The following is a 22,117-nucleotide window of genomic DNA, read 5'->3' on the forward strand; positions in this document are numbered from 1 at the left end:
GTGTGTGTGTGTGTGTGTGTGTGTGTGTGTGTGTGTGTGTGTGTGTGTGTGTGTGTTTTGGCCGGATAATTAGACCTTGTGCTTTGCTCCCTGAGAGTTTTTAAACCACAGGGCTGAGCCATAATGAATCTACACTGTCACGGACACTAGACTGTCACACCACACACACACACACACACACACACACACACACACACACACACACAGACAGCATACTGAGCATGAATACAGATGTTTGAAAACACACATATAATCACGCACACATTGTGTAAATGTTTAACAGAGAGAGTGAGGGGGGACAGAGGCTGGATTAAATGAGGACACAGGAGTGAAAGGCAATAAGAGAGAGGAAGACTGCTGAAAAACAAATAACTTATATTATATCAGTGATTACACACCGCTATACATGTTTTAAAGACAAGTAATGAATCACCTCAATGTGTTTGTATGTAAAAACATTTTTAAGAAGTGCTTTTCTGCTTTCTCAGGCAATACAGTGAGCTGAGACACCTGTGTGTCTGTGTGAGTCATTTTAAAGCCTATTCAGCCTAAAGTGATGCAGCTCTGCCTCTCAGCCAACGCCTTCAGGCAATGAAACTGAGTAAAGCTATTTTTTTCAACAGTGGCAACACAATGGCAGCTCAGTATTCAACAACAATGTAACAATACGTTGGTGATAATGTGAGAACTTGTCAGTGTGCTAAAATATCCCCCTAAACCTGATGATATATTTACAGATACAATACTATCAAGTGTATCTCCCTTTTTCTTTTTTTTACATATTTAGAGGAATCATTTTCATTTGGTTTTACATTTGCCTCACTGTCCAGCTGGGCTTATTTGATGAAGGCTCGGATGTCCATGACATTGTTGAACTTTCCTAAAAAAAATTCTTTCCTCTAGGTCAGTGGTGCCCAACCTGGGGTTTGGGACCCTCCAAATAATTGTGAGGCAAGTCTAAATGGTATAGTCGGAATATCATTAGTTTTGCAGGTATTTGGTCATGAACCAAAGTATTGGATAGTTACATTTCTGACCAGATTGTGGCACTAGATTGAAAATAAAAGGATGACCAAAGTTATTATAATTCATACTGAGGGGAGTATGAATGTCTGTCGAAATTGCAAGGTTCTCCATCAAATCGTAATTGAGATATTTCACTCAAAACTAAAAGTGTCAACTTCATGGTGGCACTAGAAGAAAAGTCAGGGGATCATCAAAGTCAGTAGGATTCATCCTCTGGGGACCATGAATGTCTTTACCAGTCAGTCCATCCGATAGTTGTCAAGACATTTCATTTCACTGAAAACAAAAAACAAAATGTCAACCTCATGGTAGCACAACAAGAATAGTCAGGGGAACACCAAGGTCAGTAGCCTTCATCCTCTGGGGACCACAAACGTCTTAATGTCAAATTTCATGGCAATCAATGTACAAAATTATTGCTATGTTTTGATATCTGTTCTTATCTTTGCATTTTTCTTAGTGAATTACTTTGAATTTTGCCTCTTAAAGTCACAGGTAAAGGGTCACAGGTCAAAAAGGTTGGGAATCACTGCTCTAGGTTCCAGATGGAGGTGTTTAGGAGGCAGCCACCTCAGAAGCCTGAATCACCCCAAATTAACGCGCTAGATATGATTCGTGGTGATTCACCTGCTGGGCTTGTTTGATGAAAGTGTGAAGTACATGGCATTGCTGTGAACTTCCTTGGAATTTCCCTTTGCTCAGAAACGTCATCAATTTCCTCTCAGATCTTTCAACTCTCCAACACGAGTTGGAAAATATAATCCCTCCAATGTGTCTGGGTTTGATCCAGCCTTCTGGTAGGGTCACTCTTCAAGGCAAACTGGTCTCAGAGAGCAGACATGATGACTCACAAAGATCTCAATGATTGTTGAGAAAAGTGCCTGTAGTAGAAACGCTATGGCCTGGAGTCAGGCCATGGAGTGGTCGTCTCAGGGAATGTACACAGTACACAGTTTGATAAGAGACATAGGACCATTAAATGGTGGTTTCACCACGTACAACAGGCATATGCATCGAACCAAAACCCCTGCTATGTTGGGGACATGATCGGATGAGATTTAAGCGTTCAGGTTTTTAGATGATGTACAGTCAGAGATCAGAGGATAAAACATTTCCTCTCCTAAAAACAGAGCGACAGTAGGTGCACGCCTGCCAACAGCAGGATGGATGCTAAGCAAACTTACTACAATCATCTGTTCAGATCTGCTTTTTTTTCTTCCTTCTAATTCAGACTGATCCACTCTCCTGTACTGTGGCTCTTGCTCACTGTTAGCTAAGGGAGAAAAGAGACAACCCCAGTTACTCTAGCTGTTAGTTTTTTTACCTACCAGCAAGCTAAATTCTCGCTATCCTTCCCTTCTGTGCAGGTACCATACCAGTGCATGGCATCACCAAAAGATTGACAATTAATGACCCCCTCACAGACGTGAACCACTATGAGGAATTCAAACCCACATCGCTGATGTGGTGCCCAAGTGTTTTACCTTGATTTCTTCAGCCATGTGTTCATTTTGTGCAGTCATGGTTATATTGGGATTAATACTGTGCGGCCTTAGCAAAACAGACTGCTTTGTTTCAGCATCAAACATGTTCTTTCTTCTTATACTGGTGATCAAGTATCTGATTCAAATAGGAAAAACGTCTTCTACTCCTGTGGTTATGAAATTGTGTAACCATGCATGTGCACTTGTCTACAGCAACACCTGGCAAGAGAACAGGGAACAAGCCTCCACGTTCCTCTTTTCTCTGCCTCCTCATTGTTCTACAGCATGAACAAACACACATGCTGACACTTTCTGGATAATTTCACACCGAAGTTCACTAAGACATACAAACACAATTTTCTTGCTGATAGTGTGACTAGGTGTTGAAAAATCACATTCTTATATATTTCTCCAACCTCCCTCTGTTTTCCTGTGCAGCTTAAATCACATCAGTGATGGCCAAACCAGCCTTGCATGAGTCTTGACACATACCTTATCCCAGGTTGTGGGATTCACTGAGTGATACTGCTGCAGTGATCGATTCAATCCAAAACCTAAAAGATGGATGAGTAACACAGCTCTGATAATGATGGGTTTGAGAGCAATGTGACGACTGCTGGAACCACAAGTGTACTCAAACAACATCCCCTAAGGAGTTTCAGGAGTTTTCGGTTAAGGATATGTGTTTGTGTTTGTGTTTGCAGAAGCAAGAGGGCAGAAAGGGTTAACTGTTTTCCTTTTTGATGTTCATTCACACCAAGAAGGTTAAACACAGCAAGGGGGGGGGGGGGGGGAGAACATTTTGACTAATCAGACTCCTCGGCTGGAAAGTTGTAGCTTTATTGCTGTTAAGCTTTTGACACTGAGGGAGCATTTTAAACTCTTCATTGGGATATAAGAGTCCTGTTATGCTTGTTCTTGACTTTTATTTTTTAATCCATTTCTCTGATGAGATTTAAGTGAACCTGCTCTGATTTTTTTCCCTCTTTCTCTCAGGCATCCTAAAGCTCCAGTTAGTTCTTTGATAGTGGAGTAAATAAAACTATGATGATGCAACATGCAGAAATGTTGCCAAGGAAACAGAATCCAAGAGGAAATGATCTTGTATTGCAGCTACACAACTTTACAACACACCCTGTCTGACTGACTGATGGGTAAACTGCATCATTCAGAGGATTTATATTCTCTGTGATAATGTGATTATCTCTTCAGTGAGGCAATAGACTACTGTCGTTTCACAACATAATCAGAGCAGATTAAGCAAGCTGGATCCATCTTTGAAAATACTTCACATATTCTCTTCAATCTGCAAATGGAAAATGGCCATATGGCTAGTAGTTGGAAAAAATAAAAATGTCTCCTCTTATGTTGTGAGTAGTATGATACAGGGAAAATATGTGACACTGCAAAGGGGATATAAAAAAGAATCTAAGGTGCCTTGTGGAGTTAACTTGTTTACATACAGTCCAAAACATTTCTCATTTCTCACCAAAACGCATTGCATCTCTTCTTGAGGTCTAACCTTTTTATTTATTTTTTAAATCACGCCACATTTACCCCCATATTTGCTAGCTTTCAGTCTTCTTCTTCCCTGCAATTGCTGGCACTGTGCCACGCTTTTTTGCATGTTATCACCACCAACTGTAAGTGGCATAACAGTTTAAAACCAGTGCTAAGAATGTGTATCATATTGCATACAAACAAAATGGGGAACCACTTGTAAAAACATTGCTCCTAAGCACTACTAGTGGTCAAAACTACACATGGAGCCTTTAAGTATAAAACTTTACTGCGTCTCCATCTTTAAATTGCTGCAAGAAGAGACTCTGGAAATGCTTTACATTTCCTGTGTAATTAATTCAACACAATTTTCAACTATAATACCACATAACAATAATACTATCCATATGTACGCTTCATGTCCCATTAATGTATCTTACTAACTTGGCATGGATTGCAGTTGCGCTTGGATCGTGGTTGCGCCTGCTGCCGTGGTCCTGTCTGAAACACACTGCTACTTTTAGTCATATTTCGATTACTATTATTATAGTTGTTATTATTTGCTCTGCATCTCTGTCTCTCTCTGTCTCTCTCAACCGAAGCGGTCGAGGCAGATGGCCGCCTACCCAGAGCCTGGTTCTGCACACAGATTCTTTCTGTTAAAGAGGGGGTTTTCCTTGCTCATGGGGGAATGTTGGGTCTCTGTAAATGTGATTTGGCGGTATATAAATAACAATTTACTTGAAATACTTGACTTAATATACAATTAAATCCAATATTCACAAGCTACATAACTTCCAGTTTTAATCTGCCAAGGAAGAGTCAGTATTCACAAACAGTTCCATGTACATCAGTACCTCAGTAAGCCAGCCAAGAAATAATCAGTTCAATTGCTACTACTTAGACTGGGCAAATAAGCTCCACTTTTATAATGTGAGCAGTCAATGAGCTCCTCTGCGCCTCACCACATTTAAACACCCAAGTTGTACCACTAAGTTTTGTTTTTGTGTCTTTCCCACTACTGGGAATTGACTGAAGGCCTTGCAGAGGAGAATTGAGCTGCTTTTCCCTCTCTGTGCTCAACAAGTCCATCTTCTGCCCCTCCACTGTTGAGGGGTCATATGGCTGTTTTCTTGTTTTGTTTTTAGCTTTTTTTAATTTAGTGGTTACTGTGGCATCTCTTTTTCTGCAGCTTTAGGCTGACTGCTTAGTTATTTTCTGTTCAAAAGTAATTTCATTCTTCTCACCCCGAGCGCAGTGGAAATAACCAGCTGGTCACAGATTCTCTCTGATCACCCACAGCGACATTTTGTTCTGATCCCATCCTCCCTGTTATTTTTTGACCTGCTGAGCATATTGCATCCTGCTTCACATTCACATGGTTAAACAGCCATTGTTTTGACTTAGATTTGACAATGATGACCAATGTGGCATGTGGCAATCAAGGGTGCATTATGTTGGATAGGGAGATAAATCACTCAACAACAAAAAAACAAATGATGCTGTATTTGGTAAATGTCATTTACATCATTCAGTTAACCACAGTTTTCTTCTGTCTGCCATTCAGCTGCTCTACTGTGCTCAAGTGCTCCATACTGTAAATGTGATCGCTGGTGGTTACTCTATACCCAGATCCCATTTCACACACACACACACACACACACACACACACACACACACACACACACACACACACACACACACACACACACACACACACACAGATCACTAACCCTGAGCAGAAACAGTCTATTAAAGTCGTCTCCAATGCGTCGGAGCTCTCGTCCGATTGCCTCCGCCTGCATGTCCCCTGCTGCGTTTCGTTGCCGTGTGCTAGAGGGGCTAGGAGATTGTCCTGAAACAGAGAGGAAAAAACATGCTCACTTTGCTAATATGATCAAACAAGCACTAACTATATGTATTGTATGTGCTGCTGCAGCTTTAGATCACACTTCCTTTCAGTACAGTTTAACATTGATTAAAAGGTTTCAAAGCTCCTCCACTGAGACAATCATACTGGGAAGATGCTTCATTTATGTGAAACATGAAATGATGTAGTCAAACAGGAGTCTATTTGAAATATGACTGGAAACATCAACAGAAACCCGGGAATGAATGTTAACCGAATTGTATACAGTATTACATGAGTTTGACGTAAAGTCCATTTGGGCACACAGCATCACCAGAACCTGCAGTTCAGACTGTGGCCACTAAACCCAAATCACCACGCAGCCTAAATAAGTTCCTGTGAGCTGTGACAGACTCATTCTTTGATTTTGAATTATATGACAAACGGTGAAGACATGCAACAGAAAAGCAGACAACACTATTTAAAACAGTTATATGCAAACCTTCACGTGATGTGGATGTCCACCTGTCCTGCCAACACATGAACTCAGCATAATGGTTACGGTATAAAGATGCATGTACGTATCACCAGCAAAATCCCATCAGCAGTAACATTTTAAGGAAATGAAATGACAAACAGACAAAAGAAAAATGAACAAGACAAGCAGAGCAATTCAGAAACAGTATCAGAGCAGAGACTTCCTCAGTTTTGACCCAGTTGAGTTAATTATGTTATATAACATGCATGCTCACAATGCTTTGCTAAAAACCACACAAAATATACCAATCAGAGTACTTAATGATGTAGGTGACATGAAAAGACACACAAAGACATCAGGACAATGTTTGTATGGTTACTGTGACTGTTTCGGTAGATGAATAGATATAACATTTAAAGAATTTGTGTGTGTGTGTGTGTGTGTGTGTGTGTGTGTGTGTGTGTGTATGCATTTGTGTTTCCGTGGTTAATCTGTGATATTTTCAGTCAACATTAAGTCAGTATGAACAGTATGAAAGCTCTGACCTCTTACCAATCTCCACTTATGACTCATAAACGCTGTTATGAAACCCAGACTTAATATTTCTCACATCCTCCCATATTTAAGAGACCGATACAGCCACGAGGCTGCGTTCAAATCAATCCATCAGGCTGCTGACTGTACCAACAACATCCACAACAATGTTTATATTTGGAAATATAGTATAGTGTTTTATACTGTCACGGTCACCCAACTTTTGTATTCATGAAAACAGCACTTTTCCATGTCGATCTCAGTCTCGGCCCCCCATCGCTAGCAGATGGGTCTGACCCAACAAAAATCGCAACATGACAGCAACACGAATTTGGAGTTGCTTTCTTTGAGAATGCAACCCAGTGTTTCCCACACATAGACTAATTTGTGGCGGTGCGCCATACAATCAACACCGGCCGGCACATATTGCATTTCGTTATTAATTTTAAATCTATTTAAAACACACAGCGTATTCGTTCAGCTGCATTTCCTTTCACAGCCCCTCCCCTCCGTGCAGCGTGCACACAGCGTCTGTCTCCATGAAAACGAGAGAAGACGGCTGGCGAAATTCACAAGTTCACGAAAGGTTGGTATCTCGTGAACACCTTTACACAGTCACACATTAAAAAGTCCTATAAAAAATATTTTATATTCTGAATACAATGTTGTCAGTGTGTTAATGTTGGAGTCCCGACCCGACTCTTAGCAAACAAGCGATTGCGCCTGCTTTAGAAAGTTAACTAGTCGCAAGTTTGCGGTAAAATGCAGTTGGGTTGTTGAGGTCAAAACACTATATGTAGCAGCTGGGAATCAAATAAACTTATTATAAATAATGTTATGTCATTTTTTTTACTCTTACACTGAATGTTTGCTGCTTCAATCCAAATAAGTATTGAAAAGTTTTTCTGCGACTGAAAAAGGCACGTGTTGAGGATGAGGACCAGCCTGAACCGGAGGTATCAGTCTGAAACAGAGCTGAACAGTCCGACCAGCGTAATTAGTTATGTTATTAATTTGTTTACAATATTTTCAGGCTTCAACCAGTGCTGCTCAAGCAGAAAGACAGGGTCACTGGGAGAGAAAGAGATAGATTTGTTAGGCATTGAAGAAAGAGTAGGAGAGGACAGCATCCAACAGCGTGTCCTCCTCAGTTTTTGATACTTGATTGTTATTAAATAAGTATTTCAATTTTCAATCACTTTTCGTAAAACGGCCCATTTTGGGACTCTAAATAGTTGATTTCTTGCATAAAAAAAAAGTCTCAGAAGTGAATTTAGTAATGAAATAGCAGACGCACAATGTATAAAGTTTCCAATTGGAGTTCCAATGAGACAACCTGTAGGGGGGCGGAGTGGGAAAAGTTACATAGTGTTGCTTTAACTTTGAATTTCTGATTGGGCGGGCCAGCTGTCAATATGGGTTATTACCCAGTGTGCTTTGTTGAATGGTCTCAATGTTTTATTGTTTTATTTCATGTGAATACTAGTTTACTAGAGGAGTAACTTAGTATTTGAAGTAATGCAGTAATGAAGTAAGTGTGCATTTAGTTTCCATGCTTATTGTCTTTCCACAACAATGTTAGTGAGTAAAACTACTGAAATGGCCACCGTAATAGTGGAGTGTGATGTATAAGATGAGAAAGCAGAGGTTAAGTCGTCCATGTCATGGTTGTAAAATAACAATGATTATCTGTATATCTTTCCTAAGCGCCAACCAGTACAGAAGACATTGATAAATTGTTGGGGATGGTCATACCTTTTTTGCCAGTTGTTTTAGAGAGTCATAGAAAAATGTATTGCTGGCAAAGGGAAGTCTATTTGGACTAAAGATCCCAAAACTTCTCCGGTAGCAATTTTAATAAAAAATTAACTAAAGGTAATTTAAAGGCACAATTTCAGTCACATCTTGGATCACTGACTTTTCCTTGTAACAGAAGACACAAATGGTCAGCTTGAAAAGGTTCTTGATTTCACCAGAACACATAATGAATTACTTCTACTTTAGACAGTCAATTATAAGCCAGCTTTGTGCAGCCTTTTAACTCTGACTCTGTCTAAAGTTTATATGTTAGATCGAAGCCTCAGGCAAAATCTGTTTGTGTAACCAGCCCAAAGGTTGTGTTATAAGTGTGAATTTAAAGAAATGCATCAAAGTCGACTGTTCCACTCTGGCTGTGACTGAAGAAACCTGACTGAAGGCCTGATCTTCCTGCTGCATGAATAGGAAGTATTGTGATATGATAAGTGTAATCACGCAGTCAGGGAGCGAAAACAACAAGACGATAAACTGATCCTCCTTAAGCCTTCTATCTCGCTCTCTAACACACAAACAGGCCAGTGTTCCTGCAAACTGAGACTTTTTTTTGCGTTGAGGACGATATGTGTGTTTGTGTTTATCTCCTATCTGTGCTATCTGATGGACGTAGCGGACTGAATGAGAGGCAAAGGCTTTCAGTCTGCATCCTACAATAGACCTGCTGGCCTATTTTGACTGCTACACACACACTGAGCCCTATTTTAAATATGCACTTAATGAATGACACACACACACGCTGGTCTGTTTTGACTGGTATTTTGTCTGTCTGTCTGTCTGGCTGCAGTGAGAGAAGAGGGAGAATAAAAGAGACACAAGGAAATCAGTGAAGCTAATCACTGCTATTCTACAAAGCAGAGCCATTCCTACAGAGGTTACAATAAGGAAGTTTTGTTTCAGCCTCCAGAGATAACGTTTTTACTCACAAAAACAACTATCCTTTTGAAAAATAAAATAAAGACGCAGATAGATATGGATGTGGTTAAAGCTGAGGTTTTAACAGAGTCATTTAAATTTTTACACAATTCTAACATGCAGAATCGCAGAAAAACAAATAGTAAAATCTTATCAGGATAACACTACAATGTCATTACATAGTGGATATAATTGTCATCCACTGCAGCAACACTGTTAGGGGATTTTATTTATGGTTGTTTTTTTGTCTCAGATTCATGACAAAGTTTTGTTTGTTACCAAGCAACAGGACAGGCAGCCTTAGCCGGCAGCTAAAAGCTTGCATGACTTGTTCTGTTTTTGTGTCTAAATAAACAAGCAGAAATAAAAACAGGATCAGGGCTGTGAGAAATGATGAATGTCCAACAAACACTTTGGTGTCTCCATCAATACAATCTCAAACCTAAAGAACTTCAACTGTAAAATCCTGCTAATGCTTACTCTTCAACTGATAATTCTAACTCTTTCATTGCTTCAACTTCAACACCCCGTAAAGGGGAAGTGCACCAATTCCACACATGGAAGTCTGATTACAGGTCTTAGGGAGTACTACTGCATATGTGAAAAAGTTGTATGAAGCCTTTTGTGGTTCCACATAGAGCTGCGCAAAATTGCCTTAAATAAATTGCCTTAAGTGATGTCATTTTAGTCAGCATTAGTTGGGTTGAAAAAGAACAAAACCTGGGGGCGTGGGCCTGGATGTATACAGTATATAAAGAAAACTGGATACAGTGTATACAGAAGGCAGGACCCCCTTCATTCCTATGAAAGTTGCTCAGTGGCGCATAATGTATACGATTACCTTGATCTTCCACATCTGTGACCAAATCACCATATTGTCATGTAACACAAAAATCACTTCTGGGTATGACGGATGGCAGTTGATTTGAGATATGTGATATCAGCAAACTTGTTTATTTCTGTTGTCATTTTTAGCTGTAACTGTAATGTTTAAAGATATACACTTAAAAACGGTGGTCCAACCTATCTGACATTTCTGCTGAGCTTATTTTCTGTACTGTGTTGTTTTGCTAGCGTTTTTGATAAACCAAATTTAGCGTTCCTAACAGCAACATCTCACCGCAGGTCGGACTAAGTGCTGGGTTGGGCGGTGTCATTTTCTTTAGATTGTGGCCCAAAAAGGTAAATTTGTCTCCAACTAATGTCAGTGTAAGTGTTGAAATATGGAAGCATCAAACATGCATTTAAGATAAATGAGATGAGAGTATATCCAGTTGTTCCTTGTCCCTGTTTGCTCAGCAACGTTAAATTGTATGTAGGGGACGCAGGAGTTTTCTTTAGTTTATTGTAAATAGACATTGTGATTGGGTCTATTGAAGTGCTCATATTATGCTTTTTGGCTTTTTCCCTTTCCTTTATTGTGTTTTCTTTTCTTTTTTTTGTGCACGTTATAGGTTTACAAAGTGAAAAAGCCCAAAATCCACCCCAAAGGGATTTACCATTTCCAACAGTAAACACTGTTCACAAAATGCTCCAAACAGCTCTATTGTAGTCCAGCCTTTACTTCCGTGACGAACGTGCGTCACTTTGTAACACATGTTATAATGCTCACCTAGCTGCTAGCATGGCACTCCCTCATGCTCTGCAACTGACAAGCTAGCAGTACTTACTGCGCATGTGCAACTCCCAACAAAGATGGTACAGAAGTGAGATGTCTCACTCTGTAGCTAAAACAGAGAGCTCAACACACAGGGTGAAAAGAGGAGCTGCAGCAATGTGCAGTACAACAAAAATGTGATGTTTTCTGAAAATTAAACCACATAAACCTATGCTGGTACAACCTCTAAATACAGGTATGAACCTGAAAATGAGCATAATATGAGCACTTTAAGCAAGCGCACTAGCGTTTTCATTAACTCCCCCTTTCAACAGGCTCATTCACCTGAATGGAGTTAGGAAAATAACTCTGGAATCCATTATTTGTGAATTTTACAACTTTTAGGACATAATGATTTGAGTAAGGGCTATTCAAGCATACTGGAAAGCTGTACCTCCAAAAACATTATCCACTGATTAACAAATGTCTTTTTCACAATGTAAATCTATAATATGAAATATGTTTGGGCCCAATGGCATCACATGACAGACCCGGAAGTTGCAATTACACAGTTTGGCCACTATGTCAAATTGGATTAAAAGCCTGGCGCTCTTCCTGGGGGCTTGGTGTGGGCCCACTCCTCAACTCTGCTTGGGACTAGCGTCTGGAGGCTACATTAGCCACTAGTAGCATAACACACCCAAATCTCAAACCAAACTATTGATGGTTAAGTTGCATTGTGGGTAATGTAGGCGCCAGGTTTTGACAAGGAAGAAGAATGTGTGGAACAAATGTGTGGTTCTGTTCGATTTTTATACTTTCCTAAAGACTGTTGATGTATATTTAAAGTCCAACAATGTTGTAGAAGTGCAATGCTAAATCGGCGGAGTACTCTTTTAAAAAGCTTTAACTTCCTCTAAATCTTGAACATAATGTTCAAAAGTTTTAAAGCTGCAAATATTTCAACTGCACGTTTTCAGCAGATACATATATACATAGATACATTTTCATTAGATACATTTTTTGGAGTTTTGTGTTTAATATAGCTGAGTTTGTGAGGGCAGACATTAATTTGGTTAGTTTCAGTGAATGGTTGCTGCATCATTGTTTTTACTGTGATGGTACACACACACAACATGATTTCATCGTGCCGATTTCATTTCACTTCATGAAAACTGTGAATCCAAGGCAGCAGTCCAACATTAGCAGGTCTAACAAAGCATAGTCTATATCCTTCGCGTTCCACTTCCGGGATTGCTCCTGTGCAGCAGGAAATTCTGCCGGATGCATGTATGTTCTGTTTCCTTCCGCTTTCTTTGTGTTGGAATTTTAAAGCCGGTGGATTTATGAGGACTATGGTTAACTGCTCCTCGGATATTTGCATGGTAAATTGAGACGGCTAGCTAGGCTCATTTTCAGGTTCATAATTGTAATTTGAGATTGCATCAGAATAGGTTTACATGGTTTAATTTTCAAAAAAACACCATATTTTTGTTGTACTGCACATTGCTTCGGCCTGTACAAGGCAGGATTAGCCAGGAGACGTCTTCTAAATGAGGGCGCACTTCCAACTTTGTGCGGAATGCTAGCGCTAGCATGCTAACGGTTAGCCCCCTAGGCCCCTCGTCTCGGCTAGTTACGTAGAAAGCCGTGCAGATTTTGAACAGCTCACCCGGAGACTGAAGGCAGGACACATTCAGAAACTGTATCTCACTCAAAACAGCATGGATGTTTTTTTTTCAAAGTTTGTATGCGTGTGGAAGCACCAGAGACAAAAAATAACACCCCAAATCCCAGAAAACATTTTTTTTCCCTTCATAAAATGGGCACTTTAAGGGGTTAATTTATGATTAGGATTTTTTAACTCTACACTGTCCTCACATTATTCCAATATACTGTGCTTGTATTGGACCTTTCTTTTTTTCAAATACATTATTCATTTCCTATGAGATTAGGCTTGTTTGTTTTACACACTCAAAGGCAGAATAGGTCACTCAACAGGAAGAAGAGTAATACTACAATTGAATAAAAACACAGGAATCAGCAGAAATGGGTTTGGCAGCACCGAGGAGTCATGTTAGTGTGTTTTGGATCTGCATGCTTCAACCTGAAAACATTGGATTTCCCCCCTAGTCAATAAATCAGAATATGAAACAAACATGAGACTGATTTACTCATGTGAGAGAGAAGCTAAATACTTGTAGTGGAAAAAAAGCATGAGTAAGATCTAGTGGGAGAAAGGGGGCAGTAAAAAAAACATCCCAAGTATGTTTTTGTTCGTCTTTTTACTATCATTGTTAACATTCATCACCACACGCCCAAACCTTCAAATCTTTGAAAAAGAAAGCTACAGGGAGCTTGTGCTGGGCTCATATCTGGTTTCATATTTTGCTGTACACCCACACAGCAGCAGCAGCTAAATTCCACTGTGAAAGCAGTCAGATCAACTTGTATTGGCTGATTCAGGCCAGTAACTTTTTACACACAACCGGTACTGTATTTTTAATAGTGTGCATTCATGTATGTCACAACACTTTAAACACTTCGAATTGCAGGAATGCAGTTTACCACCTTCTTAAAACTGATATTCTGGATGACAAAAATGAGTAGTAGGAAAATTATTTTCGCCATGATTAAAAGCATTATATTAGTTTTTTGAAGCATGGTTGATTTTTGAGGATATCAGAGGTCATTGAAAGGTGCTTTCTTGACAGGAAAAACGTGTATTGCAATTATGGAAAGTGTTGGTATAACGGTTTTCTTTTCTAAAATATATCTGATTTATATTTCAGGTAATGTTATTTCATTAATAGCATGCGTATCCGTTAGCATATCAGTTTATTCGCTGCTATGTTTGTCACTCCATCACTTGTCAGAAAACTTTGTAACGAGGAACCTGCTGTTCCACATGCGTGTATTCAGTGTTGGTTAATCATCGTGCCTGTGCCTGTGCTCACCGTGCTGCTGGTGCGTCGTCGGTCCTCCGTCCTGCGCCCCAGCCATACGCTGTAGGGCATGGTTCATCACCTGGCCGGTGGGACTCGGAGTCTGCGTAGCTCTGTCAGCCGTCACTGGCCTCAGGGAGAGCGGGGAGCTCGGCAGTGAGTCGCCCTCAGAGGAGAAATATCCACTTGAGGCGCGGCGAGGAAGGTGGAATATAGACCTCTTCTGAAACACGCCTAGGCTGTCGACAGGGGAGATAGCTTTGGTTCTACACCAGGACGGCGAGTCCGGCTCTCTTCCTCCGGTGAAATCGGTGTGGCCAATCCGCTCGCCGCAGTCGTTCGAACGGGAGGTTTGCGCTGAGGCTCCAGCGGCACCGACGGGTGGTGGATCTCCTTCGCTCCCCTGTGTTGCCGTTACTGCGGCCGAGCCATCGGACCGGTTTGGCGGTCTGTTGGATAACCAGAGCGGCACCGTCAGTCTGGGCTTTCATCACTCTGACCAAACCGCCTATACAGCCTCACGTCTCTGCTGCATATGAAACAGTGTAGCTACTTCTGTGTCAGAACTGGACGTCGTGTTTTTCCTTAATTTAACAGGGAATCGCGGTGACTGGCGCACCAAAGCGGACGTGCCTACCATAAACGGGCTAATATTTGTGTATTTTATTAAACGTTACCATATTCTAACTCACGTGCCACTGCAGTTGATACCCACATCGAGGTTTGAAGTTGTGTTGTTAGTGTTTGCTAGTTTATGTGCAGTGAATAGGCATATGCTCCATATTGCTGTTCAGGCGATAGCCCAGGTTTGCTGCCCAAACTGTCCGCCCGGTGCGTCTCCATTGTTTGATAGAATTTGCTGATTGCAGATCTTTGTTTGACTTGTGTGTGTGTGTGTGTGTGTGTGTGTGTGTGTGTTTGTGTGGGGGGGGTGCATCGGCTGGAGTAACTTCAACTGCGTCACAGCCTGAAAGAAATATGTCTCGGGCGGACGAGTCCGTCTGAAAATTAAAATTTTCGAGTAAATCAACTCAAACAATCTTTCAGTTTGTTGGGACATTTCTGCTTATAGACGGCAACTTCTACCGAGTCACGGTACAATTATGCATATATTAGGCTACTTTTGCAAAGTCACTTTATTTAAAACACTCTGATTTGCATAAGGAACAAACGAATCTTGTCATGTTCAGGTTTAATCACCAAATCTCTCAACGTGACATTCTAATAAAAGAGTCATCAAGATATTTTGATGCAGCGCTTCCTGTTTGTCCAGACTGAAGCTTCCTAAGCGCAAGGATTCCCAGCGGCAATGACCTACTTCTGTGCCAAAATGACCTAAAATTAAAACCAACTGATGTTTGGAACCAAGTCTCTACGTACCGACAAAGACACTTTTACGCACCTTTGATGAAAATAAGTCACTTGCTTTTTACGCATTATTACGCACGGAGAAACAGCGACAACAACCGCGTTTTAAGTGGATGCGATATCTGTCCTCTAGCCATATGAGAATGTAAAGTGGTTTTTTGGTGCAGGTCCGAGCGCTACGATGAGACATATTAAGCGTGTTAGGCGGTACGTAGAATAGAGAAATTGCACCAAAACAAACCAGCGGTCAGCTCGCCGAGAGGGAGAAGCAGACGGAGGGAAGAAAAGGAAACCCGAAACACCGGTACCAGAAAACTAGCAACACGGCATTTGATCAGGTGTCGTGGTGTTTAACGAGATCCGTTCAGCGGCACGTCTGCACAATCACTGTATGAGGTTTCTGTCTCTGTGTTCGACGACAGAACGGTCTCTCCAGAAAAAAAAAATAAAATAAAATTTCAGATTACACGATAAGGTTTCACTTTACTATTTAGGCAAATATATTTAAATGATTGAGCAGCTGACACGTGGACGGTGTACGTATCTTGGAATATTCTGTCTATACTGTATTTGTAGCTTTCGTCTTCAAAACCTAGCGGTGCATGTGCGCCTCCCACAGGGCAGCGCGTGGACATGTACAGAGTTCAATAAACTGGTTATTATAGTGTTTAAATGTATCCTTTACAGTCCGGTATTTGCCTATTAAGTGTTAATACCAGGAGAGCTACAGGTGAACTAGAATGGGAAATCTCACGTGAATTCGTCTCCGGTCGTGGAGTGGTGAATTATAAAGCAGCTACACTTTAGTGACCTCGATAATAACAAAGCAGACAGCCTCTCATCTATGAACAACAATCTGCTCTTTTGTTACAAGGAAAAAATATCGTCACATAAGTCTTGACATTGTTTAGAGATATGTATAGTTCCTGCCTGCCTAAAAACTCTATTCAGCAAATAAAATGCAGTTTATCGTGCACCCCTGAAGACAATGCGACCCAATACAGCTTTTATCGCGAGTGAAATGCCGTTTACATTCAACTTATGGTTATGGGTTAATAAAAGGAACTAAAGCCGGTGCGCTGCGGCGCCAAACATACCGGCGAAGTCAGAGGATAACTGCAAAACGCACTAACGTAACGTTACAAATAAAGTACAAAATGTCGCTCTAAACTCTGACTGGAGTAATGTAGGAATATTATATGAAAAAGGAAGCGCAGTAAAAGCAACTACCATATATTTTAAGTCACTTTTAATGACAAAGACTCCTCAGTAAGATTACAGTGATATTTCACAATAAGAGAAAGCATTACAATGTAAAAGCGAAGCTATTGTTGTTCCTGTAGGCTATTTAAAAAAAAAACTGCCATTAAACATGAATGAGGTATAACTGCGGCTGTTTGCAGCTTGACAGCTGACATGCCGGTCAGAGGGAAACAGGATTTTTGTAAAGTAACTGTAAAAAAAAACAAAAACAAAAAAAAAACACATCACACACCTTTGTCCCGACTCACCTGGACGGATGATGGTGCATGTCAGTGGTAGGACATCACCGCTGGCTCCGAAAATAACACGATGACAAGTTGGCTGTAATATAAATATGGCTTAATAATATCAATGCAAGTCCAAAAAGGATCCACAGGTCCAAAGTGAGCAACACATTAACGTCTAATAGTGTAAGAAAAGTGAAATAAATCCCAGAGTTTTTGATGAAGTTTCCCCGGGAAGTGGTAAACAAACTCCAGCCAGAAAGAGCGCTTTTGTCTGCACTAAGATTTCCTTCCTCCCTTACTCCGTCTCTTTCTCTAACACTGAAGGTACTCTCTGTACTGTACAGATATGAGCGCTCCTCCTCCAAACCACATGATGGGTGGGGTTTCTATTGGCTCTATTCTCCTTTCTCTGTCTCCCCCTGTCTCTCACATGAGTCTTTACTTTAGTATCTGCATGAAACAAAAGATAGCAGCTAGAGGAATTATTTCAATAAATAATGCCACTTTTGTTAGACCCATTCTGTCGCTCACTGTTTCTTGTCTGTCTCTTTACTTTATATCTACTACCTGTGTCTATAGCTGTGTTTCAGTATACTAATTTTAACCCTATCTTGAGCTTGTACTGCATGAAAACGTTTCTTGAATTTCCCCTTGGGAATCAATAAAGTATCTATCTATCTAGCTATCTATCTAACACTGAAAAGAGTGGCAGAATATTAAGAGTATGCATCCAAAGATGTCTTAAAAATACTTAACTTGATTTTCGTGTATTGATAAATCCTTTTGCTCTGTAATGCTCAGAGGCTTTAATGATGTGCAGGAAATAGGGCCACCTCTGTAGCAGCGTAATATCCTGCCCATTATTTCCTTGTATTAAAACTTGTATTTATTATGAATTCTCTTTTATCGGGATTAAGCTTGTTCCTGGATGTGTACTCTTACCTCGTTTTTTGTTTAGTTATTTGCCTACATGGGTCTCTGTAGTCAATGCATCTCTGTATAACATTATTTGTTATGTAAAACTTAATTTAAAAATAAAATGGTCACAAAAAAGTATTAATACATGTTTGGGAAAACATTTTTGCTCTCTCTCTCTTTGTAGCTTTCCACAGTTGCAAGTCGATGTTTGTTTACCCATGTCTTGTATCATTTGCTGTTAAGACAAAATGAATGAGTGCACGCATTTTTTTTGCACTAAAATCATACTTTGAAGATTCGAGTATTCAAATCCCCCATTATTTCTCATTTGTTTTACAAAAAACCCACAAAACGAACATAAAGTTCTACTTTCTACTTATGCACAATGTAAGAAAGATGAATGTGCATTTGATATTGAGACCTTCACAATTTGGTCGAAACTGACGCCTACACTTGTACTATGACTGCTGGCATGAAAGTAGAGCTACTATTGAAGTTATGAATCATCCTAAAAGCTCTGCTGGTGTTATTTTTTTCTTTCCGATGGCAGAGTCATATGTGTTTCTGAAAAAACTGCGAAAATTCAGTGAACAATATTTTTCCACTATGGATATGTGGTCTTCGCTTTGTATGTATTTTGTTGTTGCACCGTATGTAAGGTATGTAGACCCTGAATATGTGTGTGTCATTATGTACTACTGTATTATTGACATTTCTGTTTGGTTGGAAAATTTCTGTTGAAGTTATAGATAGATAGATAGATAGATAGATAGATAGATAGATAGATAGATAGATAGATAGATAGATAGATAGATAGATAGATAGATTTTTATTGATCCCAAAAAATGGGAAATAAAGCCACTATGACACTATATGATGACACTTCAAACACAGTTCTGGTTAAAAGCTTACCCACCATTATACATCAATGTGCAAGGTGTATTAAACTGCAGGTAACCCCAAAAAACAGGACTGCTGCTTCATGCTATGTTACCAGTTAACTATCAGTGGTGAAACTGACCTAGCCATGACTTAAAGGGGAACTATGCAGTTTTTTTAGCTTAATTTACCTTAACTGAACAGCTTCAGAGTCATTGGAATGGTTATATGACTTTTTTTTCGAGTTGAATGGTGGTCGTCTCGCTTCCCCCTAGTTCTGTGAGCTATTCCGCAGCTGTAGGGGGATCTCTATAGAGAAACCTGCGAGCAAAAAGCGAGAAAACAGCAAAGAAATGGCCAAAACTGCATAACGCCCCTTTAAACTGACTAACAAGTGTCAAACATGGATGACTTCTCATTTGGCCTGTGGTAGAGTAAGAGGCCATGGTGTAAGTGTGAGAAGCGGTCTGTTATATTGATATATCAAAACATGTTGTCCTGTATTACCTTTCCATATCAAGTCAACAAGTCCTCTAGCCCAGGACAACACATATAACACACATAAGCGTTTTCTTATCTGAGGCCAGTATCGACAGGGAAACAACCCATTCATCTACCCGACCTACCCCCCCCCCCCCTTCAACAGACAAGAGTCCTAATTTAGTACTGCCTGCTAGAGAGCTTTGTCACTATCCAATAAAGCAGAAAAGAAACATTTATTAATGCAGCTGTGTGTGGTGTTTTTGTCTGAGAAAGCCCTGTTTGATCTGAATAATGCCACAAAGCAGGTTAAATGTTTCATTGCATTTAGCTTTGCGTCTAGTGATTGGCTGTCGAAAGTCAAGAAGGTGGATAACTAATTTGAGCCTGACACTTGGAGGAAACAGGAAAAACTGTGACTGACTGCTCAGCAGTCAGTGCACGGTTGGGGGACGTGCAAGACGATGTCGGGATTGGTTCCCACTACCAAGGTCATGTAGGCCACTAAAAAAGAGACACAGTCATCAGTTCTCAGGTGAGACCTGCATCATTTCATTGGTGTCTCAAACACTGAAATTAATTATATGTTACAGCCTGTAAGTTGCTGTTATAGTCTCAAGGCTTGGTGTAAATGACTCTTTACCATGACCTTTTTGTTAATGAAACAATATTTTCACTTACAGCATTCAAACTAGTGGTAGACACTCGGAGGTGACGCCGAGTGGGTGCGGTCGAGTAGTGAGCAACATCTGATCTTTTATTTATTTTATTTATTTTTTTTACCTTTATTTATTTAGGTAACTTTCACTGAGAGGAAGCCTCTCTTTTGCAGGAACACCATGATCACATTCACACAGTTACACATTCATACATGGAAATCTGCCCAGTATAACCACAGTCTGATCTGCTGGCCACTGAGCAGCTCCACTGGAGCGGTTGGGGTTAAGCACCTTGCTCAAGGTGGTGGTAATGAGGGAGGGAAAAGCACTGCTCCTTCACTTTCCCCACCCAGATTTTATCCTGTCGGTCTGGGGATTGAACCGACAAGCAGGACTTGTCGTGACAGCTGCAGGGCAGAAGAGCAAGAGAGGAGTCACACACACATATAAACATTAGGACACACACACACACACACACACACACACACACACACACACACACACACACACACACACACACCAATCGATACAGACAAAAGGGTGAGCCAATCAATGGCATTTACATCCAATCAATTCCTCAGAGTGTGGGAAAATGTGTGTGAATGGGTGTAAATGTCTGCCTTGGTTAATGTTAACTTTCTCTTGTTTTCTATTGCTTCTTCTGTTTTTGTCTTTTCCATCAGACAGTAAGTGTGTGTTATTTAGTGTGATGATGATAACGGTGGTGATACTGAAGAAAGTGCCAACAATGAAAATAGGGATGGCCGTGCTGACCCAAAGGCAAATTGATGGATCTTTGTTGGATTTATCTGCACAGTGACTGTGGTGGGCGCGGGCGTCAGTACAGTAAATAAATTCTTACTTTTGTAGGGCTTTGATAAATGATCAATGAAAATATCGATACATGTTCGCTTTCTACTGTATCTACTGTATGTTGAGGAAAATAGAAATCTAAGCTAGCTCAAAGCATCGCACGAGCCAATAGCAGGGCTGTAGTCTTTTCTTGTTGTAGTCTTTTTAATTGACAAACCATGATAAAAACGTTACATTCATGCTCATAAATCTGCAATAAAAGCACCTGCAGCGACAAAGGAAAAACAAGTTGAGTTTAATTAATAAAATAAAGGGTTCAGTGTAGACTGTACCAACTGGATTTTTAATGCGGTCCTATACATATGGGCTCTGTAGAATTAACATGCCATTAAATAAATTGTCCCAATAATGGAGAGTCCTGCTGGTCCAGGTGACTGAGATGCATCATGACTTTGGGTCGTGGCCTTTGTCATGTATCACTCCCATCGTCTACCTCTTGTGCCAAGATTACAAAGAGGACGAGATTAGAAAGGGGGGGGGTTTGGGCCTGGTTGATTTTATACAAGTGCATTTAAATATTTCCCGCTTTATAATGACGTTTGTGGTTGCCTGTGCGCTCTACTGCAAATTTGCCTGAACAGGCAAATCATTGTTGGAGCCCGGCACCACTGGAAAAGCAACACCTAAAAGAGTTTTATGGCATCAGACAGCAGCCTTGAGGGAATTTAAGGGTAATTACACATTACTTACTGGAGAAGCCACCATTAAACACAATAGAGCATAAAGAGCTGTAAATTAGTGCCAACCCTACAATTCTGTGCAAGTGAAAAAACAAACTGATGGCCATATGTCATCTGTGTCATGATGACTTGATAAATTCAGACAAAAGGTGACATATATTGTGAGTTTCTGGTGACACTGTGGCAGTCCACTTCCCTAAAATTAGTACGTTATTGAGAAACACGAGATGTTAACAGCTACAACCCCAGCAGTCGCTGCAAGTAATAAACAAATGAAAGGTTATTTTACTGTTACAATTATGTGCATGTCTATCCCCAGCATGCACATCAGGCTTCATCACAGCATACTGACTCAGTTGTGAAAGTCAGTGAAGTGTTAGAAAAGGGTGAGTAAGGCTGGTGAACACAGTGTTTACTGAGAGACTTAGTGTGAAACAACTTGTTAACAAAGGTGGGCACAATCTACATATAGCGAGTGGGTAATACATTTAATATTAGTAAAATTTCTATTTTGCTCCTGAAAACACTGCTTTAGTTAAATTCATGTGCAGAGAGATTATTTTTTACTAATCACCAGAAAAGTAAAAGTTAAGTATACAAGAACAAAATCCTGCAATCCTTGTGCTGATT

The 22,117-nt window shown here is 40.3% G+C and overlaps 1 protein-coding gene across 2 annotated transcripts in view; it reads right to left on the minus strand.

The window, feature by feature from the left end:
* bcl2l11 (BCL2 like 11) overlaps positions 1-17,324 on the minus strand; it is a 29,834-nt gene extending 12,510 nt beyond the window's left edge. Inside the window, exons 1-4 of one of the 2 annotated variants that reach the window (XM_078273908.1) lie at positions 17,020-17,324; positions 14,153-14,589; positions 6,362-6,384; positions 5,744-5,865 (exon numbers count right to left, since the gene is read on the minus strand). In XM_078273908.1, coding sequence (XP_078130034.1) covers positions 5,744-5,865; positions 6,362-6,384; positions 14,153-14,589; positions 17,020-17,039 — 602 coding nt within the window. In that variant the 5' untranslated portion in view covers positions 17,040-17,324. The remainder of the gene's footprint in view (positions 1-5,743; positions 5,866-6,361; positions 6,385-14,152; positions 14,590-17,019) is intronic. The other variant, XM_078273906.1, reaches the window with a different exon arrangement.
* Between the last annotated feature and the right edge of the window lie 4,793 nt (positions 17,325-22,117).

The sequence above is a fragment of the Sander vitreus genome, chromosome 17 (assembly GCF_031162955.1).
Source record: "Sander vitreus isolate 19-12246 chromosome 17, sanVit1, whole genome shotgun sequence".
In the NCBI taxonomy this organism is placed as follows: domain Eukaryota; kingdom Metazoa; phylum Chordata; class Actinopteri; order Perciformes; family Percidae; genus Sander; species Sander vitreus.